General features: G+C 55.2%; 2 protein-coding genes across 8 annotated transcripts in view; one reads left to right on the plus strand and one right to left on the minus strand.

The window, feature by feature from the left end:
- Positions 1–15,454, plus strand: part of PDE1B (phosphodiesterase 1B) — a 26,646-nt gene extending 11,192 nt beyond the window's left edge. For 4 of the 6 annotated variants that reach the window (XM_055585020.1, XM_055585044.1, XM_055585061.1 and 1 more), the window contains 14 exons: positions 4,925–5,038; positions 6,169–6,351; positions 6,532–6,598; positions 6,929–7,045; positions 9,340–9,480; positions 9,896–9,996; positions 10,087–10,212; positions 10,329–10,430; positions 11,481–11,601; positions 11,904–11,985; positions 12,283–12,391; positions 12,773–12,903; positions 13,597–13,715; positions 14,170–15,454. In XM_055585020.1, coding sequence (XP_055440995.1) covers positions 4,925–5,038; positions 6,169–6,351; positions 6,532–6,598; positions 6,929–7,045; positions 9,340–9,480; positions 9,896–9,996; positions 10,087–10,212; positions 10,329–10,430; positions 11,481–11,601; positions 11,904–11,985; positions 12,283–12,391; positions 12,773–12,903; positions 13,597–13,700 — 1,498 coding nt within the window. In that variant the 3' untranslated portion in view covers positions 13,701–13,715; positions 14,170–15,454. Of the gene's footprint in view, positions 1–11; positions 597–4,924; positions 5,039–6,168; positions 6,352–6,531; positions 6,599–6,928; positions 7,046–9,339; positions 9,481–9,895; positions 9,997–10,086; positions 10,213–10,328; positions 10,431–11,480; positions 11,602–11,903; positions 11,986–12,282; positions 12,392–12,772; positions 12,904–13,596; positions 13,716–14,169 lie in introns of all 6 variants that reach the window. The other 2 variants (XM_055585034.1, XM_055585027.1) reach the window with 1 other exon arrangement.
- A 1,058-nt stretch (positions 15,455–16,512) lies between these two features.
- On the minus strand, positions 16,513–24,577 carry PPP1R1A (protein phosphatase 1 regulatory inhibitor subunit 1A). Of its 2 annotated transcripts, none has more exons than XM_055585081.1 (7): positions 24,346–24,577; positions 20,632–20,692; positions 19,605–19,642; positions 19,201–19,231; positions 18,439–18,594; positions 17,427–17,533; positions 16,513–16,646 (listed from the first exon to the last, which is right to left on the minus strand). In XM_055585081.1, the coding sequence occupies exons 1-6, from the start codon at positions 24,427–24,429 to the stop codon at positions 17,457–17,459; spliced, it is 447 nt and encodes a 148-aa protein (XP_055441056.1). In that variant the 5' UTR covers positions 24,430–24,577; the 3' UTR covers positions 16,513–16,646; positions 17,427–17,456. The 2 variants fall into 2 exon arrangements, with proteins under 2 accessions (XP_055441056.1, XP_055441048.1); XM_055585073.1 differs by having other exon boundaries at positions 19,201–19,264; positions 24,346–24,573.
- Positions 24,578–25,200: the final 623 nt, after the last annotated feature.

A 25,200-nucleotide genomic window follows, 5' to 3' on the forward strand; every position in this document is an offset into this window, starting at 1 on the left:
CGTCCTTGCAGGTGGGTTAAAGCTCATTTTGAAGAGTGGACCCGGAAAAAAGACCCTGAGAGGCAGCCAAATCTGCTTTCGCCTAGCTGGGATGCTCTGGAGGGCTCCTTCCACTCCACTGCAGACTTCCTCTTCAGGACAAATCAGGATGGCTCCCAGTCCCTGTCCCCTTAAGCCTCCTGCTAACCCTTTCCTTCCCCCGAAAGAGGAGCCCCACCTCCTCAGAGCAAGGGGCTGGCTTATGCTATTTCTGTCCTTTCTGGGATTCTTCTGAGAACAAATTCTTGTTTTTAGTCTGATTCAGATGTGAAACTTTTCCCGCGGCCTCTCACCCAGTTGTGGGCTGGGTCTCTGCCTCATCACTCCTTCCAGCTAGGCTCCTCCTGTTCCCCTCCCCTAAATTCTCTCTGTTCAGTCAGTCGGTCACTTTTGCTGAGACCTAGAGAAGGAAGTCAGGGGCCTAAAAGGGAACCACTCCCCTCAGGGGCCCAGGGGCCTGGGGGGCAGCATTTTGATACTCTGAAGTGGAGAACTTTGATTCCCATGGCCAGCCCTGTTCCTGTGCAGAGGAGTCACCTCCAGGGTCCTATTCTCAGGTAGGCTCCAGGGAGGAAGGGAGAGGGGAGGAGGAGGACCAGAGGACAGGCTGCTGTGGGTCTACTACTTGTAGTTTGGTGGAAGAGCAGGATCAAGACTTGACAGTCTCATATAGGTGTGTGTGTGTGTATGTGTGACTAAGCAGTGGCAGGTGACTTAGCAGTTATTTTCCCTCTTTCTCTCCCTCCTGAACCCCAGCATTCTTAAGACCTCACATTCCTCCAATATCTCCTCATCTGGTCTTAAAAATCCAAAAGGGAGATAGGATTCTTCTTTCAACTCCCGGTCCCTTAGCTTGAGGCTACTCTGTCTTAAGCTCTCTACTTACAGTGATCTTTCAGGGAGTGTGGGTGCTGGAAGTAGTGGGAAGGGGCTTTGGAAATCACCAGATCATCTGATGGGGGCTGGAGAGCTGCACTTGTCTGGGGGCATTGGGATTATTACTACCCAGAAGCTACCTTTTCCAGCTGGCTACTTAGAGCTGGGAGAGACTGAGGCCTCCAGGGGTCAGGACCTGAGACTTTCCCATGGTGTGGAGAAGGTCAAGGAGAAAGAAGTGGAGATGGTGAACCAGCGCTAGGAGTGGAGTGGGAGGACTCTTGGGAAGGAAGCTTCCAGTTTTCCTTAGGTCTGGATGAGGACTGGACAGGGGTGAGCATCCTACCCATCCAAGCAGACGAATGGCAAGGTCCCCTTAAGCGAGGTGGGTCTGGGGAGATCCTAATTCTAAAGGGCGTAGGAATCCGAGAGGCCCCCCACCAGGCCAGGAAGTGTCGTGGGGAAAGTTATGTAACTCCAAGAGGGGGAAGTTTAGCACCTGGATCCTTCCAGCTGCCCGAGTCCAGGCTCCCTCCTTGGACACCCTGCTTGTCAAATTTATTCTTTAATCTTTCTTTCCGTCCCTCCCCTCTCCTTCTGGTATCTGGATCATGTTGGGTTCAGATTTCAACAGGAGCTGTAAAAGAACTTCTGGACAAGATCGAGAGGTGGAGGCGGGAGGAACTTGGAGGGAGGGGTGTGTTGAAAGCCAGCCTACAACCACACTCTTCTCCCTAGGCTGAGATCTCAATTGTGAGCACTGGCAGATAGCCCCCCACCTGATTAATCTGCCCCCTTTCCCTTTTATTTTGTTCAGTGAACATTTACTGAGCACATGCTGTGTGCTCTGAGCACAGCTGCCAGGACAGACAAGAAGTCATCGTGAGTGCGACCGAGACACCCCCAGTTTCCTGTGAGTCTGATGGTGTCCACAGACAACATCACCCCATGAAGGACAGATGACTGACACTGAAGGAGCTATGATGCAGTGGGGTCCAGCCTCACTTTTGGTGTTTGGGGCATAGTTAGGCTCCAGTAGAATGAGTTTTAGGCTGGCCAACCTGATTGAGATGGACAAGCTGTGTGACAAGTCATGTAACCACCCCCATAAGGTGATTGTGGTATGTAATTATAAAGGAGAGATCATGGTTATTATCATCCTCTCATTTCCTCTGCTAGGGGGCTTCCTAATTACCAGCCTCCATTCAAATTAGGCTCACCGTTCTTCACCTGGACTTGGGATCAAGAAGGCAGGTGCTTGCTGGATTCAAAGGGAGTGAGGTGTGAGCTGGGTAGGGCAGCCATGATGCTGGTCAGTTAATTTTAATACAAATATGTTTATAGAGCCTCATTGTATATGCCAGGCCTTTTGCATGCATTATTTCATTTAATTCTCTTATTAACAGCTCTTCCCAGGTGGCTTCCCTGATGGCTCTGTGGTAAAGAATCTGCCTGCCAATGCAGGAGATGCAAGTTCGATCCTTGGATTGGGAAGTTCCCCTGGAGAAGGAAATAGCAACCCACTCCAGGATTCTTGCCTGGAAAACCCCATGGACAGAGGATCTTGGCAGGCTGCTGTCCATGGGGTTACAAAAGAGTCAGACATGACTGAGCGGCTGAACAGCAGCTCTTCACGGGTGGTTTAGTGCTGCCCACGTGACCAACACAAGTAGTTTATTATAATCCTCATTATTTTACAGATGAAGGAATTGAAGGTTGAAAATAAAGATTCTCAAACTTTAGGGTGAGTTAGAATTATCTGGGACGTTTGTTAAAAACACAGATCCTTGGACCCAAACCTTAGAAAATCTGGTTAAGTAGGTGTGTGGGGAGACCCAGAAAAATTTTTTTCACCAGTATCCCAGGTGATTCTGATGTCAGTGGTCCATAGGCCACACTCTGGTAGACACTGATAAAGAAGTAGTGACTTGTCCAGGAAGTGAAAAGTTTGAATGTGGGATTTCTACCTCCCAGAGCTGTGCTGGCATCCTGCGTTTCTGTACTGGAAATAAGGTTGCACAGCCTTCCCCCCCTCCCACCCTCTAGGCCCATTGTGAGGATAAAAGGAGATAACGTAGGAGAAAGCACTTTTTAAAATGTAAAGCTGGCAGCATTGTTAAGAGATTGTGCGAATACATGCAAATGAGCACCCGTGGGCTTGGCTGTTCACTTCGGGAGCTTGTGCTAGGATGTGTGTTTCCCAGGGTGGCTCAAGAAAGAAGGCAGAACTTTGGTGGTGGGCATTGACCCCTAGTGGGCAGAGTTTTCCGTTGTAAAAAGGGCTGATTGAAGTGGAAGATTAGGGCTGGGATGGGAAAAGATCGGAGCAGGGGCCTTTCCTTCTTCCTGGGTTGTGTCCCCAGACTCGAGGGTCCCTGGCCATGGGGACTGAGCGGGAGAGGGCAGCCCCAGCTTGTGCCTGGGCCCTAGAGACAGTGGTACCTCTTGGCTGTGTGATCCCTGGTCGGCTCTCAGTCGCCACTTTCCAGCTCATTGGCTGGAAAGCCTTTATGTTGTCGGCCTCTACGCCTCCTCCCTAGTGAAGCCTGAGCTGGGGCTGGGCTGTACGGAACCAGGGCTCTTCCTCGTGGAGCAGCCTGCTCTTTTCTCGTGGAGAAGGCACAGCAGGGAGGCTGGATAGCCCACTGAGGAGGCTGAGCCTCACCCCCCAGCTTCTTTCCCTGCCATTTTCCCTCTTTCCCTTCTGCCTCATCTGCAATGCAGACCTGTCTTTGGCCAGGACTGCTGGTCCCTGGGGTGAGAGTTGGCCGGTGATGCTTCCTGGGGCTGGCTATTTTGGGCGCCCCTTTTCCAAAGCTGCTGAGACCCCAGGATTCTAGAGCTGCTTCTGTTCAGGAATGCCATTGTTCTCCCTCCCCCAGCATCCCTGGGAATCGATGCTAATTTCAGCCTCTGGTCCCTGACTCATACTCTTCTCCCTGACTCATAGGGTGACCTTGGGTTTCTGAAGCCCCTCTCAGTGGGGAATTGTGCTGGCCACTGTTTCACCTCACCTTGCTTTTAGGTGGGGTGGGGCAGAGCTGGGAGAAGGAGCCAGAGGGGAATGTTTCATCGCTTTCTTTAAAATCACCACCTAAAATCAAGAGCTTTGTGTACCTATGACTGCCTGGGCTGGTCTCAGGCAGTCATAAAGCAGACTTTTAAGAAACCACCCGGTTAATCCCCCAGAATTTGTGACTGCAAAATATGAGGGATGGTCCCTTCAGGCAAAGCATCCACTGAGACCCTTGAGCCCACCCTCACCACTTTGGCTCTGGGGGAAGCTGCCTCACGGCAGAGGTAGGGGAGGGGTACAGTCACCCTTTGCCAGAGGCTCTCTCTGGAGTGACACCAGGGAGGCAGGGGTTAATCTTGCGCTTTGTCCCGGTTGATGGATTCTGGAATCATAATCCATTAGCTCTGCCTGAATGGAGTGAGGCCCGGCGAAAGCATTCAGATTGGTCTTTGTTCTGTGTCTTCACCATCCCTGCCAGGGACAGAGGGGCTGTGGACATGTACCCCCTCCCTGCTCAAACCAAGAGACATAATGAAAGAATGCTGGGGGCCCTTTTGATGGCTGTTGTTCCCAAAGTCCTCTATTGGAGGGAAATAGGCAGTTTCATCTCTTGGTTATTCAGACTTTGAAACAGATCATCCTCAAAACATCACCCCAGGGGCTTGTACCTGCCTAATTCTGTTGGGCCCCAGGCAATCTAAACAAGAGTTTTCAGGAAACGTTGACTAAAGGGGAGGTATTGAGAGGTCAGAGGTGGCTGGGGACTGTGGAAGAGCCTGGGGTTTAACTTTGGGGGGTAGATAAACTTAGTGCAGGCGGTGGCAATGGCCTGTGATGAAAAACGCTAGCTGCTGTTATTCTGTTAGAAAGATTAATGCGCTATAGAAGGCTGTGGCTGTTTCTGGAACACGCATCCTATTAGAGGTATCCTGTTCTTTTGACAAGGTAGCGGCGCCTAAGCAGGTTCTCTGTACCCCCACCCCCCCCCCACAGGCTGCGCTACATGGTGAAGCAGTTGGAGAACGGGGAGGTAAACATTGAGGAGCTGAAGAAAAACCTGGAGTACACAGCTTCTCTGCTGGAGGCCGTCTATATAGATGAGACTCGGTGAGAGTGGTGACGCGGAGCGGCGGGGAGAAAACCCACACACAGAAGAGAAAGATGCCAGCCAGACACAGTGATCCAGGGATGGGGAGTCAGACAGAAAGCTGGGGATAGACACGCGTGACAGGGCCAGAGGAGGGAGGCGGGGAGTGAGGACAGATAGATCTATAGGTAGAATTATCAGCAGAGGTAAGGAGGCAGAGGAACAGACTTGCAGAGAGAGACAAACACAGATTATCAGGAGGAGAAGACCCTTCCAGAGCTGGCAGGGACCTTAAAGCTCATCGCGTCCTCACCTTCTTCCCAGGGCAGAGGCCTTCCAGACCTGCTCTGCCCGGGTCACACGTGGCTAGTGGGGCTTCAAATGTAGCAAGTGTGAGCTGAGATGTACGTGTATATGTAGAAAAACATGCTGGATTTCAAAGACTTGGAAAAAAGAATGTAAAATGTCTCATTAATATATTTTATATTGATTGCATGTTGAAATGATAGTACTTTGAGCATATTAGGTTAAAGGAAAGTTATCATTTAAGAGATTTTACCTTTTGAATATGGCTGCTAGAAAACTTGAGCTTCCCAGGTGGCGCTAGTGGTGAAGAACCCGCCTGTCAATGCAGAAGACATAGCAGACCTGGGTTCAACCCCTGGTTTGGGAAGATCTCTTGGAGGAGGGCATGGCAACCCACTCCAGTATTCTTGCCTGGAGAATCCCATGGACAGAGGAGCCTGGCGGGCTACAGTCCATGGGGTTGCAAAGAGTCAGACGTGACTAAAGCAACTTAGCATGCACACAAGCACTAGAAAACTTAGTTATACATGGCTTGCATTTTATTTCTGCTGGACAGTGTTGCTGGTCTGGAGCATCCTCAACAGGTGATATCCATGCCACTGGCTGCTTGAATGCTTCCAGAACTGGGGTGTTCACTCTCACATAGTGACCTGTTTCATCATTGGCAACATCAGATACAGAAACAGAAGTAAAAAGGCTTAGCAAAAGAAAGACAAGGGAGGGTCAGCGAAGAGAGAGGCTGGTGTGAGAGTTTCCAGGGTGTGGGGTGTGGCTGGGCCCAGGGTCTCCAGGCCGTGGAAGCGCCTGCAGCCTTTCCTCTGTGACTCCCGCTCTGGGGCCTCAGGCAAATCCTGGACACGGAGGATGAGCTGCAGGAGCTGCGGTCTGACGCGGTGCCTTCGGAGGTGCGGGACTGGCTGGCCTCCACCTTCACCCAGCAGACCCGGGCCAAAGGCCGCCGAGCGGAAGAGAAGCCCAAGTTCCGGAGCATCGTGCACGCGGTGCAGGCTGGGATCTTCGTGGAGCGGTGAGGCTCCCCGCATCCTGCCTCCCTTGGCCCCTGGCGGTGGCCCTCTTTCCCAGGGGGGTCTTCCAGGACTCCACTGTATCACCAGCCCATGTGCCCCTGACCCAACCGCCCAGCCCTGCCTGATCAGACCCCATGATCAGACCTCACTCAGGGGCTCCTTTCCTTCTTCTCCCTCAGGATGTTCCGGAGAACGTACACCTCTGTGGGCCCCACCTACTCCACTGCGGTCCTCAACTGTCTCAAGGTGATCCCGGGGAGAAGGTTGGGGGTGGGGGATGGAATAGTCCTCAGGACTTTCAGACTCCTCTGGGGTGATTTTTACTTCCTTTTTTAATTGTCATTTCCTTGGTTCTCAAAACAACTTTGACCCACTTAAGAGGCAAACTCCTGACTTCTTGTCACTCCCATACTGAATGATATCCAGGAAGAAAGAGGCCTGTTTACCACTTATTTTCCTGCTTCCCATGCGTCTGTAATCATTGGGAAGTCCTCCTTGAAGTCTAACTGCAGCCCTTGCTGCTGCTGGGATGTCCGTCTTGGGAGTCTCCCTGCTTAGTTCCTTGTTTCTCCATAGAACGTGGACCTTTGGTGCTTTGATGTCTTTTCCTTGAACCGGGCAGCAGATGACCACGCCCTGAGGACCATCGTTTTTGAGCTGCTGACTCGGCACAACCTCATCAGCCGCTTTAAGGTTGGGCAGCCTTCTCCCTCTGCCTCTGGGCAGGGCTCCCCACTCCCACCACCCTGCTCCCACAGGCACATTCTACAGGCTCTCTGGCTCGGTCTCACTGTTGGGGAAGTCACCCTGTGCCCACCGCAGTCTGGCCTTTCCGCCGCTTGCTGCAGTCCCAGCCTCTGGCTTCATGTACTGCTTTTCAGAGGAAGGTTCTAGCCTGTGGCTGTCCAGCCCAGGGTTCTTTCCTCTCCTCCTTGGCTCTGTCCCCTAACTTGTCCTCTCCAGCCTGGCTGCAGTTCAGCCCCCTGTTTCAGCCCTCCTGCCTGTGGACACTGGAGGCCTGGGGTCCAGAGGCTGTCAGCTGGTGCTCTGCAGGACTAATGTCTCTACATTTGTTTTTTTTTTTTGGTGGTGGTGGGGGTGGCCTCTCCTCCCCTCCCATTCTGGCTTTGTCCAAGGAATTTTATGGAAAGGATCAGCTCTTGGCAAGGCTAGGTAGGGCTGGAGAATTGCTCTTCAGCTTGGCTGGCCGGGAAGAATATGGGATTGAAATCTTCTTCAGATCCTGTGCCAGGAGAGAGCGTCTTTGGGGAACAGGGGCTGGAAAAAAATCACTTCCTTGTGGAGAAACCACAGTTAGAGGATGAGGGGGATATTAGGTCTGCACTTGGGTGGAGTGACAGTAGATGTTAGATCGGAGAAGAAAGTGTGTGTTCTGAGGGGGATGCATGGTGTGTGCTCAGTCGCTCAGTCGCTCAGTTGTGTCTGACTCTTTGCCACCCCATGGACTGTAGCCCACCGTGCTCCTCCATCCATGGAAATTTTCAGGGAAGAATCCTGGAGACATGGGTTGCCATGTCCCATGGAGGGGCTTGAGGGGTGGTCAAAGGAGTCCAGTAGGAAGGCCCTCCCAGAGGGCTCTGGAAAGTCCTCTGCCACCCTCTGCCTCCACCTCACTATAACAGAGTATTGGTGTGTGAGAGCCTTTCCTTGACCCTTGACTCCTCCTTTTACAAAAACTCTCAAGAGAGTTCCCAGAAGTTTGGTAAGATGCTCTGAGATTCTCTTCAGGCCTCCCTAAGGCCTGTTCTTCTGCCGTTTCATTTTCTTCTTTGCAATCCTGCCCTCTCCAGGACAGAGAATAGCAGGGTCTTCTTTTTCCTAAGACTTTTCTCAGCTCACATTTCTCCAAACTGGCTCTCAGACTTCCTCCAGACACCAAGGAAGGGTGGTTCTGGGGGACCCCAAGAGTCACTACCTCAGGTTGGGTTTGGCCCACCCCCAAATTGCCTTGCCTCAAGGCAGTTAGAGAGAGGGGTCTTCATGCTCTAGAGTCCTTGCCCAGTAGAGACCCCAGTTGGAGCAGCTCTTTTAAGCTCCACATTCCCTTTCTGGGCACCCGGCCCCTCTCCTGCCCCTCCCCTTCCCTTCACTTCCTCCAGGGACTCCATGGCAACGCAAAAGCAAGGGCAGTTGTCATGGAAACAGTCCTTTAAAATTCCCTGAATTTGGGGCACAGCCCTCCAGGGGTGGGGGCAGGGGATGTTAGGGTCTGACTGACTAGGGCACCTCCTCTGTGTCTCGCCACTGCTGCTCATCTCTACAGAGGGTTCCCCAAGCCCTGAACCCTGCTCTCCTCGCAGCCTCAGAGATCCAGGGGCAGGTGCAGACACCAGCCTTGCCCTCTGGGGGCCTTGGGCCTTTGAAGGAGGTGAACATGCCCCAGGGCATATGCAGAGACCTAGACAGCATTGAGCCCGATAGAGCTCTGACTCCTGGCGCTTGTGTGTGTGTGTGTGTGTGTGTGTGTTTGGTGGACAGAGGGTGGGGGAAGGCTTCTCAGAGGTAGGGGTGATCTACCTTGGCTAGAGGGTCCTCTCCGGGTCTTCTTATTCTTTCCCCTGCTTCTGAGCCCCTCTCCATGGTATTGGTTTGGGGATGGGGTGGGGTGATTGGAAGGAAATTTTCTTTCCTCTTCTTAAAAATCTCCAGGGAAATAATAATAATTATAGCTACTCTTGGGAGAGCACTTGCTAAGTACCTTGTATTGTACTTATCTCATTAAATTCAAGGTAGGTGGTAGTATCTTCACTCTTCCATTAAGCATCAGAGGCACAGGGAGGCGCGTGGCTTGCCCAAGGTCACGCAGCCAGCGGGTGTGGAGCCAGGATGCGAGCCCGGTTCACTGCAGGACCAGTGCTCCCCTAGCCCTGCCGTCTCTTCATGAAAGGGCCTCACTGACCTCTGTCCTCAGTGGCCTGCCATTTGCACATCCTCCACAAATCTCAGTTGCCCCTCTCCCACTGCAGATTCCCACTGTGTTTTTGATGACTTTCCTGGATGCCTTGGAGACAGGCTACGGAAAGTACAAGAACCCTTACCACAACCAGATCCACGCAGCTGACGTCACCCAGACGGTCCACTGCTTCTTGCTCCGCACAGGGATGGTGGTAGGTGCCCTGGAGGTCACTCTTCTGGGATTCAGGGTCTTATGGCTGCAGACTCGGCGAGTCCAGCCTACAGTTGATACACTCATTTCCTTTTTTCTCTCTTTGGGTCCTCTTCTTTGGCATCCCAAAGTCTTTACAGAGTTGGATTGGACTTATTCACTCTAGAGAATTCCTGGGTGGACCGTAACTTTCTGGGCAGCGCTGGGGCTGTGTGGCCAGATGCAGAGGGAATATTGTTAGTAGGGATGGAAGAGGGTCTTTAGCAGTTCTGGGAGCTGAGAAACCTGACTGCATTTAGCCCAAGAGCTGGACGTGAAGAATGGAAGGGCTGGGATGAGCGGTCCAGCCTGTGTGTGGAGGTCTTTGGGTAGTCGACAGGGCGTCAGCCCCCTCTCATTGTCTGTCTTTCTCCCAGCACTGCCTGTCGGAGATTGAGGTCCTGGCCATCATCTTTGCTGCAGCCATCCACGACTACGAGCACACTGGCACTACCAACAGCTTCCACATCCAGACCAAGTGAGGGGTGGGGATGCGGCAGGCGCGGGGCGGGGAGCAGGCAGCGGTGGCGGGATAGGGGGCTGGACCTGGTGACCTTGTGCTTTGCAGGTCGGAATGCGCCATCCTGTACAACGACCGCTCAGTGCTGGAGAATCACCACATCAGCTCGGTTTTCCGAATGATGCAGGACGACGAGATGAACATCTTCATCAACCTCACCAAGGATGAGTTTGTGTGAGCAGAAGCCAGGCGTGGGCATCCCTGGAGACCCCTCACCCCAGCCCCCTCTTCCTGCTTCCTAGGCTTCCTATCTAGCAGTGCTGATCACTCCTCGGGTTCTGTCCCTTCAGAGAGCTGCGGGCTCTGGTCATCGAGATGGTGTTGGCCACAGACATGTCCTGCCATTTCCAGCAAGTGAAGTCCATGAAGACAGCCTTGCAGCAGCTGGAGAGGTGACATCTGGTGGGGTGTGGCTGGGGAGAGGCCAGAGTGAGGGGTGTGTGAATTGGAGGGCATCCATAGGGCAGTGGGTGTGCCAAGTCCTTACCAGGATGTAGAAACTCTCCTGGCTCCAGGTATCTGAGGGTATCTGGTGTGTGTGATGGATATGCACACCTGGCTTTGGGTGTGTGGACAGCTCAGGCAGCTGGACTACTGCAGAGCGTTTGAGGTGGGGGTCTGAGACTGGTGTCCTCAGGGAAGCTTCAGGACAGGCATACTCTGGAATGTCATGGAAAATCATTCAGCCCTCTGGACTCGTTTCCCTATGTGTGAGAAGTGAAAATGATATGCCCCCCTCCACCACAGCTCACTGCCAGCCCCCACTCTAACAGGGCTACTGGGAGAGTTGTGCGAGGTTAAAAAAAAAAACAACACAGAACAAATGTCGTAATTACATCTAATGTTGCTTAAAAGTGGGTGGGGGAAAAAAAAAGTGGGTGGGAGTATATAAATGTAAGAGAGAACAGACTGTGTTTGTGTGTGTCCTGAAGGTGTGTGTTAATGTACGGTGTCTGTGTGTGGGAGAGTGGGCAGGGTCAGAGCATGTCATTGTTGGCGAATCATAATAATAATTATTATAATAATAATTATAGGTAACGTCTACCGAGCACTTATTAGGTGCCAGACACTATTCTAAATACCTATATGTTGTATGTCATTTAATTCTCAGAACAACTCTCTGTGGCAGATCCTGTTTTGATTTCTGCTTAGGACTGGGGAAAATGAAATATGGAAATTTTAAGTAACTTGCTGTACATCACACAGTGTGTGAAACATACAGTGAGGATTTGATTCCGGGCCCTTTGATTCTGAGAGCTTGGGCTGTTTCCTATACATATGTAAGTGTGTGTGTGTGTGTGTGTGTGCGTGTATGTGTATCTTGTCTCAGAGGGTATTTGATGTTAGATCTGAGAGACAGAGTGTGATGGGAAGTTAGGAATGGTCCAGGCTTCCTTTTCCTAAACAATCAGTCTCCCTTCCCTTGCCACCTGCCCCGACAGGATTGACAAGTCCAAGGCCCTCTCTCTGCTGCTTCATACTGCTGACATCAGCCACCCCACCAAGCAGTGGTCAGTTCACAGCCGCTGGACCAAGGCCCTCATGGAGGAGTTCTTCCGCCAGGTAGGGGGCATCTTTGTCTGCCCCTGCCCATGGGGCCTTCTCTCCTCCATGTTTTCCAAGTTCCCCGTTCCTCCTCCAGCTCCTTGTTTAGCTGTCTGCAGCTGCCAACCTGATCCCAGACCCATGGGATAGAATGTCATCTCCGAAAAGCTTAACAGTCATTGTTGGCAGTGGCATTTGCATGCTGCTCATTTCCAGGTCAAAGGCACAGAGCTCCCTCTTCTCCCCCGGCAGCCCCTCTACCCGCAGCTGCACCCCAACCGGGTAGACTGAAATAAGTCCCTGCTCTGTCTGCTCCCCAGGGTGACAAGGAGGCCGAGCTGGGCCTGCCCTTTTCTCCACTCTGTGACCGCACTTCCACCCTTGTGGCGCAGTCTCAGATTGGTGAGTGTCCCTTCCTGAAGGGAGGAGAGGGTTGGGAAAGGTCAAGGATGCTGGCTGGGCCGGGTCGGGACGGCTCCCAGTCCCCATTCCCGTCAAGGCGAGCCGCTATGCTGGAGCATGGAGGGCTGGGGTGGAGTTCTCTGGGGTCACACAGACATCATCGCAAAGGTTGCCCCCACTGGGAACTCTTGAGCCCCAGGTGACTGTGTTCCATGCAGCTGGGGGCACCGGCGTGCCGGCTGAGTCCTCTGTGCGGCTCCCCAGGTCAGCCTTCTCCCTGTGTTATCTGCACTGCAGGCTTCATCGACTTCATTGTGGAGCCCACGTTCTCTGTGCTCACCGATGTGGCTGAGAAGAGTGTCCAGCCCACCGGGGATGACGACTCCAAGTCTAAAAACCAGCCCAGGTGAGTGAGGGTGGCCGGGGTGACCAGAGGGCCCACAGAGAGAACCGACTGGTGGGGGAGGTGGAGAAACAGCAACTCCTCTGTTGTGGGTCACACGTGGGGGTGAAAGGATGGGGGCAGAGGGTGTGGCCTGCACCTGTGCCCCCTCCACCATATTTTAATCTCTCCTATTAGCTGTCTTTATTGCCTTTCTGGCTAATGCTGTTTTCATTTTCCTTCTAGCAGAAGGGAAGGTATGGAGAGGGGTGGGGACTGGGAGGTACTCAGCAGAGGGAAAAGAGAAGGATGAGGCTTCCATCCCCTCTACTCTTGAGGGCTGGGAAGACCATTCTGGGGTGGGCGGGGTCTCACCTCCACAATGTGGGTGGGTCCTGCTTATAGCTTCCAGTGGCGCCAGCCTTCTCTGGATGTAGAAGTGGGAGACCCCAACCCTGACGTGGTCAGCTTCCGCTCCACCTGGACCAAATACATTCAGGAGAACAAGCAGAAATGGAAGGAACGGGCGGCAAGCGGTGGGTCCACTGGGAGGATAAGGCCTTGTTGGGAGGGCGGCTGATGGAGCAACTGTGCTGTGCTTAGTCACTCAGTCTTTTCAACCCCACGGACTGTAGCCCGGCAGGCTCCTCTGTCCATGAGGATTCTCCAGGCAGGAGTACTGGAGTGGGTTGCTATGCCCTCCTTCAGGGGATCTTCCCAACCCAGGGATTGAACCCAGGTCTCTCGTGTTGCAGGTGGATTCTTTACCACCTGAGCCACCCACCAGGGAAGCCTGAGCAGCAATGGGTCCATTTTCCCGAAGCCCCTTGAGCAGCCCTTTGTCTGACACCTTCCCCAAGTTGGGAAAAGGGATCAGGCACAGGCTGACCCACCTGGAATGTTCTAGAATGGGGGCTTGAGAGTAGATAGGGACAGCAGTATTCCACCACCTGAGGAGCCCCGTGCACACGTGCAGTCTGTTGGTACTGTCCTGAGGCTGTGGTAACCTGGTGGCCCTGGCTGAGGCATCTTTTCCTTAATGTGGGGGCTGAGGGCTGTGCATTTTAGCAAGGCTGGGGAGCCTCTCCCCAGGTGGGCACAGGTTGAATGTAGCTCAGCTTGAAGGAAGGGGGTGTGTGAGAATCACTTCCTTCTTTCCACATATTCCTTGGGTTTGGGGAAAACATACTGCTCGGTCTGGTCCCAGCTTCCTTCCCGCTCTCCTGCAGGCATCACCAACCAGATGTCCATTGACGAGCTGTCCCCTTGTGAGGAAGAGGCCCCAGCCTCCCCTGCTGAAGACGAGCACAACCAGAATGGGAATCTGGACTAGAGGGGCCTGGCCCAGGTGAGCCTATGGCAGTGGGCGGGCAGGAGGGCGAGGCCGGCGTCCCACAGGCCTCTCGGAAGGGGCATCTCTGGGCTTCAGCAGAGGCGAGGGTCTCCCTCTCTCCTTCCAGGCGGGAACCTGGAGGAAGTGAACACAGAGGCCCGAACTGGGACCTAAGTGGGACACAGGGGGTGTCCTGCTTCTTGGTCCAGGCCCTCCAGGAAGAGAGGGGGCAGCTCCCCAGTTTGGGGTGGGGCTGAGCAGCTCTGAGTGAGGGTCAGGAGAGGCACAGCCAGGCCCCAGGCTCCGGAGCTCAGTGGGGCGTGACTTCATTCCAGCACCCCCTGTGCCCTCCTGCAGGGCATTTTTTGTGCAGCTGCACTGGGTGCTGAGTGGGGGCAGGCCTGAAGAAGGTAAGGCAGGCTGGAGATGAAGGCAGAGATCAGAGCACTGAGGTCTTCTGTTCCCTTAGGTCCTCACTGAGTCCAGAGTGTTCGATGTCATCAGCACCATCCCTTGGGTCTGCTCCCCCATCTGCTCCGAGGGAGCATGGACGTTAAGGAACAGAAAACCCACCCGAAGGACGAATGCCAGAGATTGTGGGGTTGGGGGAAGGGCCCCTCCCCACCCGACACCCATTGGGGTGCACTTTACTCTCCCGGTGGCAAGACTGGGGAACTTCGGGCTCCCAATGGTCACTGTGTCCATCCCCCTGCCTCTGGACTCTCCCCGTGGCCAGATGACTGGTTGGAGGGGAGCTTCCTGGAGGTTTCCCAGGGCTTGGGGGGAGGGTCAGAGATGCCAGCCCCCTGGGCCCTCCCCCATCCTTTTTGCCTCCAAGTTTCTAAGCAATACATTTTGGGGGTTTCCTCAGCCCCCACCCCAGATCTTAGCTGGCAGGTCTGGGTCCCCCTTTTCCTCCCCTGGGAGGGGCTGGAACAGGATAGGAAGCTGGGGGTTTCAGAGCTCTGCACAGGGTGGGGTGTGGGCTCCTTCAGGGCATGGCATCTTTCTAGGGCCTGGGAATGGGGGCATCCTCTGTACCCCAGACCTGCACTACTTCACCCCCACCCCTGCCCAGACTCTGCAGTCTCCCCTCTCCCCCATTCTGGAATGGTGACTGGGGGAGGAGGAGCCAGAGCCACCAGGGGCTTAGGGGGGGCGGTCCTCAAGGACTTGGGACAGGTCTCAGCCCTGGGGCTTGTCACCTGCCCTGGCCGAGTCCTGAACCCGTCGCCTCCTTCTCCTCCCCTGGGGCCGGGAGGCTCCCATCCGACCAATGTCTGTAAAGTGCTTTGAGGTCTCCCCAGCAGAGCACCTTCAGGATGCATCCTAGAGCACAGGCAGGAGAGCTGGGTTGGGGTCAAGGGCGCATGGGGAGGGTGACAGAGAGGGTCCCTCCCCTCCCAGCCCTGGCCCAGGAGGCCCCTTCCTGGGACAAGTGGGGAGTGGCGGGTGGAAGGCAGCCGGCAGCCCAAGCAGGCCCCCGCCCCTTCCTCTCCTCAGGCTCCTGTGGCCCCGCTCTGTCCCAGGAAAGGCCCAAGTCCAGTGACTGCCCTCCTCCTTCCTTGTAAATACCAGACATGCATTTGTACAGTGGGCCCTGTGCGTGTGAAGTCGTATCCACGGTCTTTCAGACCTGCCACTCGTCCCTCCTACCCCACCCAGAGAGGGGTAGAGACGCATGTGACTGACCCCTGTCCTCGGTCTCTCGGAACCCTGCTATAGCCAGAGATCAATAAAGAAGGGAGACCAGGCCTGGCTGTGTGTGTTGTTTGCTGGGTGAAAGTGCACTGGGCGTCTTCACATGCAAAGTCTCTTCAAGCTGACAGAACCCTGGTGCTGTGTGTGTCCTGTTACATATGGAGGCCTGCCCAGGCAGCCCACCAATGCATGAAGGTGCAGTCCATGGGTTGCTAGAGTCGGACACAACTGAGCGACTTCACTTTCACTTTTCACTTTCATGCATTGGAGAAGGAAATGGCAACCCACTCCAGCGTTCTTGCCTGGAGAATCCCAAGGACAGGGGAGCCTGGTAGGCTGCTGTCTATGGGGTCGCACAGAGTCGGACACAACTGAAGCGACTTAGCAGCAGCAGCAGCAGAGAGGTGAGGTTCTGCCTGAGGCTGCACAGCAGGGCTGGCAGAAGGGGACCTTCCTCTTCTGAAGTGCTTTTTATTTTCTCCAGCATACTACTTCTTCTAAAGAGGGGTGAATCTTGCCTTCCCTCCGCTGCCTGGAAAAGTCAGAAGCAGTGGGCAGGAGAGGTCTGAGAAAGGTTATTCACCTCTGCTCAGCTTCTGTCGTTTACCCTGGCCCCTCAGTGTCAAGGACAAGGGGAGAGGTGACCTTTCCAGTTCCCAGCAAGAGCCTCTTCGTGAATGGCCCCCGTGGCCTCAATCTAGCTTGGCTAACAGGTTGGAATCTGGGTGGTGGTCTCCTCCCAGCTGCAGAGAGAACACATCCTGAAGCTTGGGAATCACCAAGTCTCAGAGGGCAGGCAAGGAGGCATCGAAGCTACACACCCTCTCTTTCCCAAGGGCCAAGGGCCAGGGTGCAGTTCCCGGCTTTGTCCAGCAGAGGGCGCCCACAGCACCATCACAGCTGGCCAGGCCTTAGGGTTCCAAGGCCTCTCTTCTCCCAGCAAGTAAGGGTAGGGCTGGAGAAAAACACCTCCCTTCTCAAGGCTCCTGCCCACCTTCCCTTTCTCCTCCTTCCTGGAGGCAGTTGGGCAGAAGGGAGGGGGCTGCAGAGAAGGCAGGACAAGAGGGGAGGGAGAAAAGATTCTTCAAGCTGGGAAAGAAGGAAAATGTCAAGGACTTAACACCAAATTTATCACTTTAAAAACAAGAGATTTTTCCCCCAAAGTGAGGAAATAAGAAACAAAATCCAGTGTCCATGCATTCTCAACTGCAGTCTTGATTCCAAGACGCCTCCTCACTCTCAGACCTGTTGCAAGGGAAGCGGGTAGAAAGAGAAAGTGAGTGAGAGGCCTGAGGTCCTATGGTCCCTTCCCCTGCTGGTGTGCCCAGCCATCCCACTAGTCAGGCATCTAAGTGTGACGTCCCATACCAGCCCCTGGCCCCTTGTCCCATCTACACAGGGGAGGGGAGACTGTCAGAGCTCATGAGGTCATTTCATCCATGTCTCCACTCCAGGCAAGACCACTTGGAACGGTCTTGGAGCGGTCATCCAGCCTGGACAGATGAGGCTCTCCCTTTGGGTTCCAAATGCCCTTTATCAGAAAACCCATGGTCTACTTCCACCATCCATTCCAGGAGCCAGAAGTCCTCAGAGTCTAACCTCAGTGGCCCCTGCGGCAGCTGAATCCCATTTCTCTTTATCCACCATGTGTACGTGCTCAGCCGTGTCTGACTGTTTGTGACCCCGTGGATGATGGCCCACCAGGCTCTTCTGTCTATGAGATTTCCCAGGCAAGAATCCTGGAGTGGGTTGCCATTTCCTCCTCCAGGGGATCTTCTGGACCCATTGATCTAACCTGCGTCTCTTGCCTCTCCTAAGCATTGGCAGGCAGAGTTTTTACCACTGAGCCACCTGGGAAGCACAGTTGTCCATCAGGGGAGATGCAAATCCTCTGGCCATAGGGGACAGCTTTTCAGAGGTGGAAGTCGGTCCTTTGTTGCCTTTCCCTGACTCTAGATCTCAGCCCTCGCCGTCCTCACACAGCCTGCTCCCCTGCAGACTGGGCACACAGCCTGGGGGTCTTACCACGTTGGCTCCCTGGGAATCCAGCGGTGGTCATTGGATTGAGGGTCCCTTTGTGCTGGGTTTCTCACCGCCCCTCTCCTGAGTGTTAGGGATGGACTCTGCAGGCTCTGAGGAGGGAGAGCAGGTGGCAGCAGGGACAGCTAGAGTTCACCGGGGCTTGGAGAAAGGGAGCTGCTTCTGCTTACCCCATCCCATACTCCAACAACCCTTGAGAGGAGCCCAAGACCAGCTGAGGGCAAGGGGGCAAGACCCACAAGGTTTTCTCTGGTCACAATGACTACTTAAGTTCGCTATTTTTTTGAAGTCTGCAATCAGGGAAAAAAAAAAAAAACACCCCTCTAAAAAAAGCTTAAAAATTTGGGTATGGTCTCAATGTGTGGCTAAACCTGACCTGAACAGACAGGAGGCTTTTGATAGCTTATGTATCCCACTTAGTCTGCCCATTCATTCCCCTGCAGAAATATTCATGTGTTTGACTACAGGGGGACTCTGCTGGGAGTATGACGGAACACACAGTGTATATTCCGTTGTCACCTTGGTAAAGCTGGAAAAATTCTGACTTCTGGCCCACATCTGGGATAAGGATCCATGGACATGCAGCTTCCATTTCTTGCATGCTTTGTGTGTGTTCGCTGCCGAGCTAAGGACCAGTCTCATTTAATTTTCACAAACAACCCAATGCAATAGGCGCCATCATTATCACTTAGCTGACTGAGGTTAAGTAAGTAGCTCAAAGCCTCGGGGCTGGTGTAGTGGCAGAGCCAGAATTCCAGCCCAGAAAGCTGCTTCCATTCTGGCAGGCACCCCCCGCCACCCACCATATATCAGGGAGCTGGGAAGTCCAAGTGGGAGGGGATGGTGTCATTCAGTAAGAAAGGTGAAGAGATGCAAACACATGCTGGTTAGGCAAAGGATCCATATTCTCAAGACAGTTTCTGGCTACTGCTAGGCCCCTCCCCACAGCCAGTAAGGCTGGCCTCCCCGGGCTGGTCCCTCCCCAGCCTGAACGTACTGTGCGTTGTCCCAGAGGTGCTCGGCCGTGACTCCACTGCTGTGTCTGTGATCCCAGGTGGGCAGGACTCCTGGGTCCCCGTGCTCTCAGCGGCTCCTTCAGGCTCCTCTCCCGGCTCCTGTTGCCCCAGGTGATGTTCAACCATCATCTGGAGCTCTGGGGGCGAAGAGAAAGGGGGAGAGCATTGGACGAGACTGCCCTGTCTCCTCTGTGGACCCTCAGCTTCGACAGCCCCACTAGAGGGCCAGTGCACACTGCCTGTGTGGTTTGACTTTCCTGTTCAAGGAAGGACATTCATTGGCCAATAAGGAGGGACTAAAGCTAGACAATAAAATGTACTTTCTTCAAAGCTGAGAGAGGGGAAGGGGAGAGCCTTTAAGAACAAAAGATCCTCCTGACTTGCTGGGATACCTAGTCTCCCTGTGGGCAGGAGAAAAGACTCCACTTAGATTCAAGAAAAATTTGGGTACCTTCTCTGCGCTGTGCACTGTGCTCTGTGACTTCACATACTTTACTTAACAGCCAAAGTGAGGTAGTATTCAGGGGCCCTGGAGGTTAAGCGGGTTCTCCCAGGCTCCCCAGCTAGTCCGTGGCAGAGCTGGAATGCAGCACCTCCCCCCCACCCCACCTCCCCCGTCCCCCAGGCTCCAGCAACTCTCCTTTCGCAAAGGCAGGTTTAATGATTTCCCAAGGATCCTTCCAAAGGGATGTCGTCCTGGCTACTGCTCAGCATCAGGTGTGGCGGGGAAGGGTTTTCCGAACCTTTCATTGTGGGTGTGGTCCTCGTTGCCTTCTTCCGTTGCCGTGGAGACATGGACAAAGTGGGCTGTGAAGGGCGCAGGGCACAGGTGGGCGCCCACCCTTTTCACCCTCCCCTCCGCCTTGCCATGCTTGTAGATGGAGACTGGGGAGGTGTGGGCTTCAGAAAGTGGGGGGAAGGAAACTCTTGCTTCCCCAGCCCCTACCCTGCCCATGATGGTGAGCAAGAAGACTGTCGGGGGAATGCAGGGGACTGAGTGTGCACCTCCACTCAAGAAGAACATGTGAAGGGCACAAGCAGCGGGGAGACAAAAGGTCCTGCGGGTGGGGGGCAGTGGCTGGAGGCATAATCCTCTAATAAGTCTGGGGGTTCTCTGCACTGGGCTGAGCGGGAGGGGCCAGCTCACCTTGAGAAGTGGGTTGGGGATCCGGTCTTCATCTACCTCTGAGGGAAGGAGGGAGAGGAGAAAGTGATGGGGATGGGAGATCCAGAGGGGCCCTGGGCAGTCTGATTTCTCAAGGGGAGGAGCCCCTGCAATCACCTCCCTTGTGATTGGTCCCTCACATCTGCCCCTAGGAAGCTGGTCCTGATGGGCTGCCCTGGCCTCCTCCCTCCAGCCCCATCCTGCTCTGCAGGTTGGCTTTATCTCCTGCTTCTAATCTGGTCCTTGTCTCTGTAGTTAGCCTGCATCTACATCCTTGCCTCAAACCTGGAGGTTCCTGAAGGCAGGCTTTGTGGTCCTTCTGCTCTTTTCCTCCTGAAATATCCATCTCTGCCTCCTTCCAACCGTTCTCCCTACCCTGGATCGAGAATTGGACCGAGCAGAGGAGAGAATGGCAAACTTGTCCTGTACAGGACAATCCTTTTAAGTAGTTGGAGGGAAGTTGGAGGCTCAGGCATCCAGATTGCCAGTTGGGCTTCGGAGCGTCACCATCTCTCTTCCACTCTCCCGCCAGTGCCCCTGACATTCTCTGAGACCTTGCTGTCTCTCCAGACCTGGATGGGGACACTGGTGACCAGAATGCCAGCTGCTCCCTAAGCTGTTTCTAACCTTCCCCATCCCCTCTGGGGGCTGTGAAAAGAGCTGATGGAGGCGGTCCCTCCCCCTCACAGCTGTCACTGCCTCTGGGGATGGGGGCCGCGGCCTCTCGGTTGCTGGAGAAACCTGGAAGGCTGTTGCCGCAGCAACCAGCGCTCCACTGACCACCCCAACTGCTGGGGGGCTTAGGAACCAAGTGGTCTCCTGCTCAGTCTTTCCAAAGCAAAGGACACCCCCCTGCTAATCCAGCTGCTACTTTCATGCCTCCGGGACCGACCAGACCTCTGGCTCCTCAGACCTGCCCTGCTATCTATCTAGCACCCACCTTCTCTCACTGGCACCAAGCTGTCTTCAGCAGCCCCCACTCCCTTTAGTGACCCATCCTGGGGTTTACCTGGGGATGACTGGTCACTGGTCAGCACAAGGGTGGCAGGGGTGGGGCGGCGCCTCCGGATCTGAGGGAAGAGGTCAAGTACGTGTGGAAGCGTCATGGCCCCACGCACACTCAGCAACATAATCCACACCACCCACTCAGCACGCCACATTACACTGAACCCTCAGTCCCTGGGGGACATTCTTGGGCCCTCCTTCTGCCCCGGGGACCCAGAAGACCTCCCCCACTCTTTGCTGCTCCCCCCAGCCCCCTTTCTGTCTCTGCATCTCCCCAGGTCCTGGCCCAGCTCTCCATCTCAGCATCTATATCTGTGCTAATGCATTGATCTCCGGCCCATTGTCCTTCCGTCCATCCTGGATCAATGGTCAGAAATAACCCTAGAGGGAAGAAAGCATTCCCCTCAGTGTCCCAGCCCACTCCCCAAAAGGACATGAACCTGTTGTGGGCCAGCACCAGCGGAGAGCACCTCTCCAGCCCCACCCAGCCTGGGAGGGCAGCACAGAGAAGGCAGGTCTGATCTGAAGGCGGCTTCTTCTGGCCTGTGCCCCTCCCTCCCTCATCTCCTTCCTATCTTTGGACACACTGCCTTTCTGATTTGTCAGGAAATAACGGTCTGGAGAAATCCTTGTCATGGTAAATATCATATGAGGAGGAGCCTGAGGCAGGACCATGGCCAGGGACTAAAGCTAAGCTGAAAAATCTTATCCTGGGCTCCCAGGTCCCAGTCTAAGAAATTAACAGATAAGAGCTGATTGACTGCCAGGCCTCTGAGCCCTTCTTCCCCCACCTCTGTTCTTTGGTCTTGTTGCCAATAAAGTTGATTGTTGAAGAAGCCAGTCCAAGGACTCTTGGGGCGTGTAGTTTTTCCCCTTTCTCTGGAGGTTTGGAACCTTGGGGTTGGAGTCCCTGCAACTCCCTCCAGGGCAGAGGAGGGGAGGGAAGACTAATGGGACTAGGAAAGAGGCTAAAATTATCCAGGGCTGAGAGGAGTAGGCTGAGGACACTGAATGATCACATCCCTATCTCTCTGTGTCCATTATTTAGAATCATTACCGGAGTCGGGTAAAGGGGCGGGGGTGGGAGTGGAAAGACGCGTGCCCTTTTCTTTGCCCAGAAAGTGGGTATCGGCCATAGCAGGGGGCAGGGTTAGCCTATTGAGGGGCTCCCCAAAGAAGAAGTGGGTGTGTAGAATAGGGGTAGGCTGGGATAGGCACTGTTTTCTCAGGAGAAGCCAGCAGTGTCTGTTTGGGCTGACATTTTAAGGTCCCTGCAATACCAGTTCTGTGTGTGTGATTGTGCACACACACATGCATGTGCCGCACAGACGTTATTTGTGAGTCCACCTCTGGCTATCCCTGCTGCAAACGTGCTGGGGGCCCTCGGGTGGGCAAGTGTGCTTCCTGCATGTGGAGTGGGGCCATTCTCCTAGGAGAGAACTCATCCCGCCCTGGGGGAGGGGTGCTGAGGCAGGGAGAGGGTGTGGTGGGTGGGGATGAGCGGGAGTTGGGAGCCTGAGAAGGACATTTCAAGTATGATGGGAAGGGCCTTGGGAGGGCAGGAGGACTCTGACCTTGGACAGGTCCCTTCCATAACCAGATCCCTTGCCTTGGACAAGATTTCTAAGCGCTCAGAGTCCTTGAGAATTTTGATGTCCTACAGGAGGAGGGAAGTTAGACTCCTGGAAGTACTCCCAGGTCCCTGAACTACTAGGAAACGAGTGTCGGTCTCTTTCATTTTCCTTGCCCCTATCACAAATTCTAGCTCTCAAGGACGCTTGGTGCCTTTGCCCCTGATTTATTTCCAAACCAGTTACGCCAAGGACCTGGTAGCTGTGGGCACCCCTCCATCCCCTGCCACTCTGTGCTCCATAACTCAGAGTTTCCAACCCTGCCACCCTCTCAGGTCGATCTGTCTTAGGTGCTCCTGCCAAGCCTGGAGTTTTTTGCCTACACATTTGGGTAACAGCAAGAGGGGCTGAAGTTGGACTGCAGGTAGAATTTCAGGCGGAGCAGACACAGATTTCTGAAGAGGAGAGAAAAGCAGGCTGAAGTCCCAGCCTCTTCTTTTCTCTGGCTCTATAGCATGGCCTCCTCCTCCTCCCCTGCTCCCCAGACCTCTAGGCCAGCTGGCCTACCCCTTCCTCCTCTCAACACACACCTCCACCTGCCTCCTCTAACACCAAACAGAGGCAGGTGTCAGGCATGGGCACTTGCTGCGTCAGTGGCAGGCATTTCTGCTTGGAACCTCACCCCTAAGCCCCTGGCTCACTCACACTCTTGGGCCCCTTTCCCTGGATCTGAGTTATTTTAGCCAGTCTCCTGCCTCCTGGCATAAGAGCCTTTTTCCTGACCCCAAAGGAATGCTCCCCATGCTCCTGGCTGTCCACACTCCTCATCCTCAGGAGGTCTGCAGTCTCCCCACCCTCCCTCCCTGCTGTCACACCTTTGAGGTCTGGAGATGTGGCTTCCACCAGGCCAGGGAGAGGATGGAAATGCAGGTCCCTAACCCCTCCCCACACTCTGGAAAGCTAAAGTTACAGGGAGTGTACTGAACCTTCACATCCAGACCTTATTTCCCCAAACAGCTGGAGCAGTAGGAAGAACACACTCTCCAGCCCATCCCAAGAGCTCAGAGATTTTTCAGGTGGGGAGGCCCAGCCAGAGCCCCTGCAGCCAGGTGGGGAAGCAGGGCAGAGACCTTGTGGGAAATGAATATTCTTTAGGAGCAGGGATGTCTAGGCAAACGGACAGAGAAGACCAAAAGCGATGGAGCAAAGAGCAAATATTTGGCAAATGGGTGGTAGTAGCCACCACGGGTGGTCACCGTCTCCACACACATGCTCACTCTCCCTGACACACACAGTTGCTCACACACTCTCATACACTGCCGCCTCTGCCAGGCTGCTCTGAGCTAAAAATAGGCCAGGACGGGAGGCTGGGCCACGGCCCTGGACTCCCACCCTTGAGCCCAGGCCAGCACAGTGCTTCTCCGTGTCTCCGCTCAGGCTTGGACCCTAGCCCCTAGAAAGCGCCCCCCTCGGCCTCCCGAAGGCCATTCTCCCATGCCCTCCCCATCCCCCCTCCCCACTACCGATCCAAAGGGCAGGAGTTGGGAACAAGGACCCACGTGTCCAGACTTGCAGAGAGGGGAGCCAGCCTGCACACACGACCACTCCTCTCCCCAAAGCCCCAGCCCTCGCAGTTCTCCTCAACCCCTTCTCGTCCTCACTCTTTGGACTCCAGCAGGGTCGCCCCCAGTTAGGACAGGGCTGGGGGGGCTCTTTCTCCTCTTTCAACTCCCTCGGTTACCTGCCCTCTCCCTTAACCCCTCCGACACCCTTGGGCGTCCCCACCAAGCTCAGAAACTCTGGCGGGGTTTGACTGGGTGGGGGATGCAAGACTGGTGAAGGGGGGGAGGGGTCGTGTCCTCAGGCAAGCCCCCTCCCCCAGGGCTGGGGAAGGAAGGGAAAGACTTCCGTTGAGGACTGGCTTCGAGGGCAGGCGTTCGTCCTTCTGTCCATCTCGGAGAAGCACAGATGGGGAGATGGGGCTCCCACGGTGGGGGAGGGGAGAGAAGACCCCCCCCCCAACACCGCGCTGGCCCTCGCAGGGGCGCACCGCTAAGGGAGGACTGAGCGGGGGTCTGGGGTCGCACAGTCTGGGGTCCCTCGTCCTCTGCCGGGCGAGACCCCTGCCGCCCCGCCCCGCTCCGCACCTGCTCGGCCGCCTCGGGGTCAAGGTGCGGCTCCAGAAGCGGGACGGTGAACTGGATCTTCCGGGGGCTGTGGTCTTGCTCCATGGCGGGGGCGGCGGCTGCGGGCGGGCAGGCGGCGGACTCGGGGCTGGGGCGGGCACGCTGCCTCTCCGCTCCGCTCCGGCCCGGCCCCAGCCCGGCGCGCTCGGCTCCCGGCTCCCGGCTCCCGGCTCAGCGGTCCCGGCTCGCGGCCCAGGGGACTCCGCGGCCGCCGATTGGCTCGGCCGCCGCCCCTCCCGGCCCCCTCCACCTCCCCCCGCCCGGAGCCTTAACCCCGTCGTGGCCGCGCCGCCGGCTGCCGGGGGTCACCGCCCCGCGGAAGGGCGAGGCGGGTGTGGCCCGGCCCGGGTCGCAGTAGACACGGCTCGGGCGGGGAATCCTGAGTTCTAGTGGGGTGGAGGGAGGTGGCGGGGGGTGGAGGTGCGGAGCGGTCTCGAAGAACTTCTCCAACCTGGGGCAAAATCGAGGGGCTGGGAAGGTGGAGGGGCGCTGCCAGAGAGGAGGCTGCAAACGCGAGAGGAAGATTTCCTTGCTGATCTTAAAGGGGTCGCTTCAAAGAGAAAAGAAAGGGGATCTAGGCTTGCAGCAGGAGGGATTAAAGTTAGACTAGGAGAGGGACTTTCCATTGAAAGGAAAACGCTGGCGCGGAGGTGAAAGCTTGGAGGGGAGGTCTGGGGTCTGGGCACAGGTCTGGTTTCACTCTGTGGCAGGAGAGGGAAACGAAGATCTTAGAGGGTCCCCGGAGCCTCTGTCTTGATGGCAGTAGGTGGAGGGCTCAGGGAGCGAGGACCATCTGGGACTCAGTAGGAGGAGAAA

Source organism: Bubalus kerabau, chromosome 1 (genome assembly GCF_029407905.1).
Source record: "Bubalus kerabau isolate K-KA32 ecotype Philippines breed swamp buffalo chromosome 1, PCC_UOA_SB_1v2, whole genome shotgun sequence".
In the NCBI taxonomy this organism is placed as follows: domain Eukaryota; kingdom Metazoa; phylum Chordata; class Mammalia; order Artiodactyla; family Bovidae; genus Bubalus; species Bubalus kerabau.

Bases quoted from the DNA above. Each gene is read 5' to 3' on its own strand.
- PPP1R1A (XM_055585073.1), bottom strand. From the start codon at position 24,429: ATGGAGCAAGACCACAGCCCCCGGAAGATCCAGTTCACCGTCCCGCTT. The intron at 20,693-24,345 runs GTGCGGAGCGGG...CTCTTCCCTCAG, and splicing joins ACCCCGAGGCGGCCGAGCAG to ATCCGGAGGCGCCGCCCCAC. The intron at 19,643-20,631 runs GTAAACCCCAGG...TCCTTCCCTCAG, and splicing joins CAGTGACCAGTCATCCCCAG to AGGTAGATGAAGACCGGATC.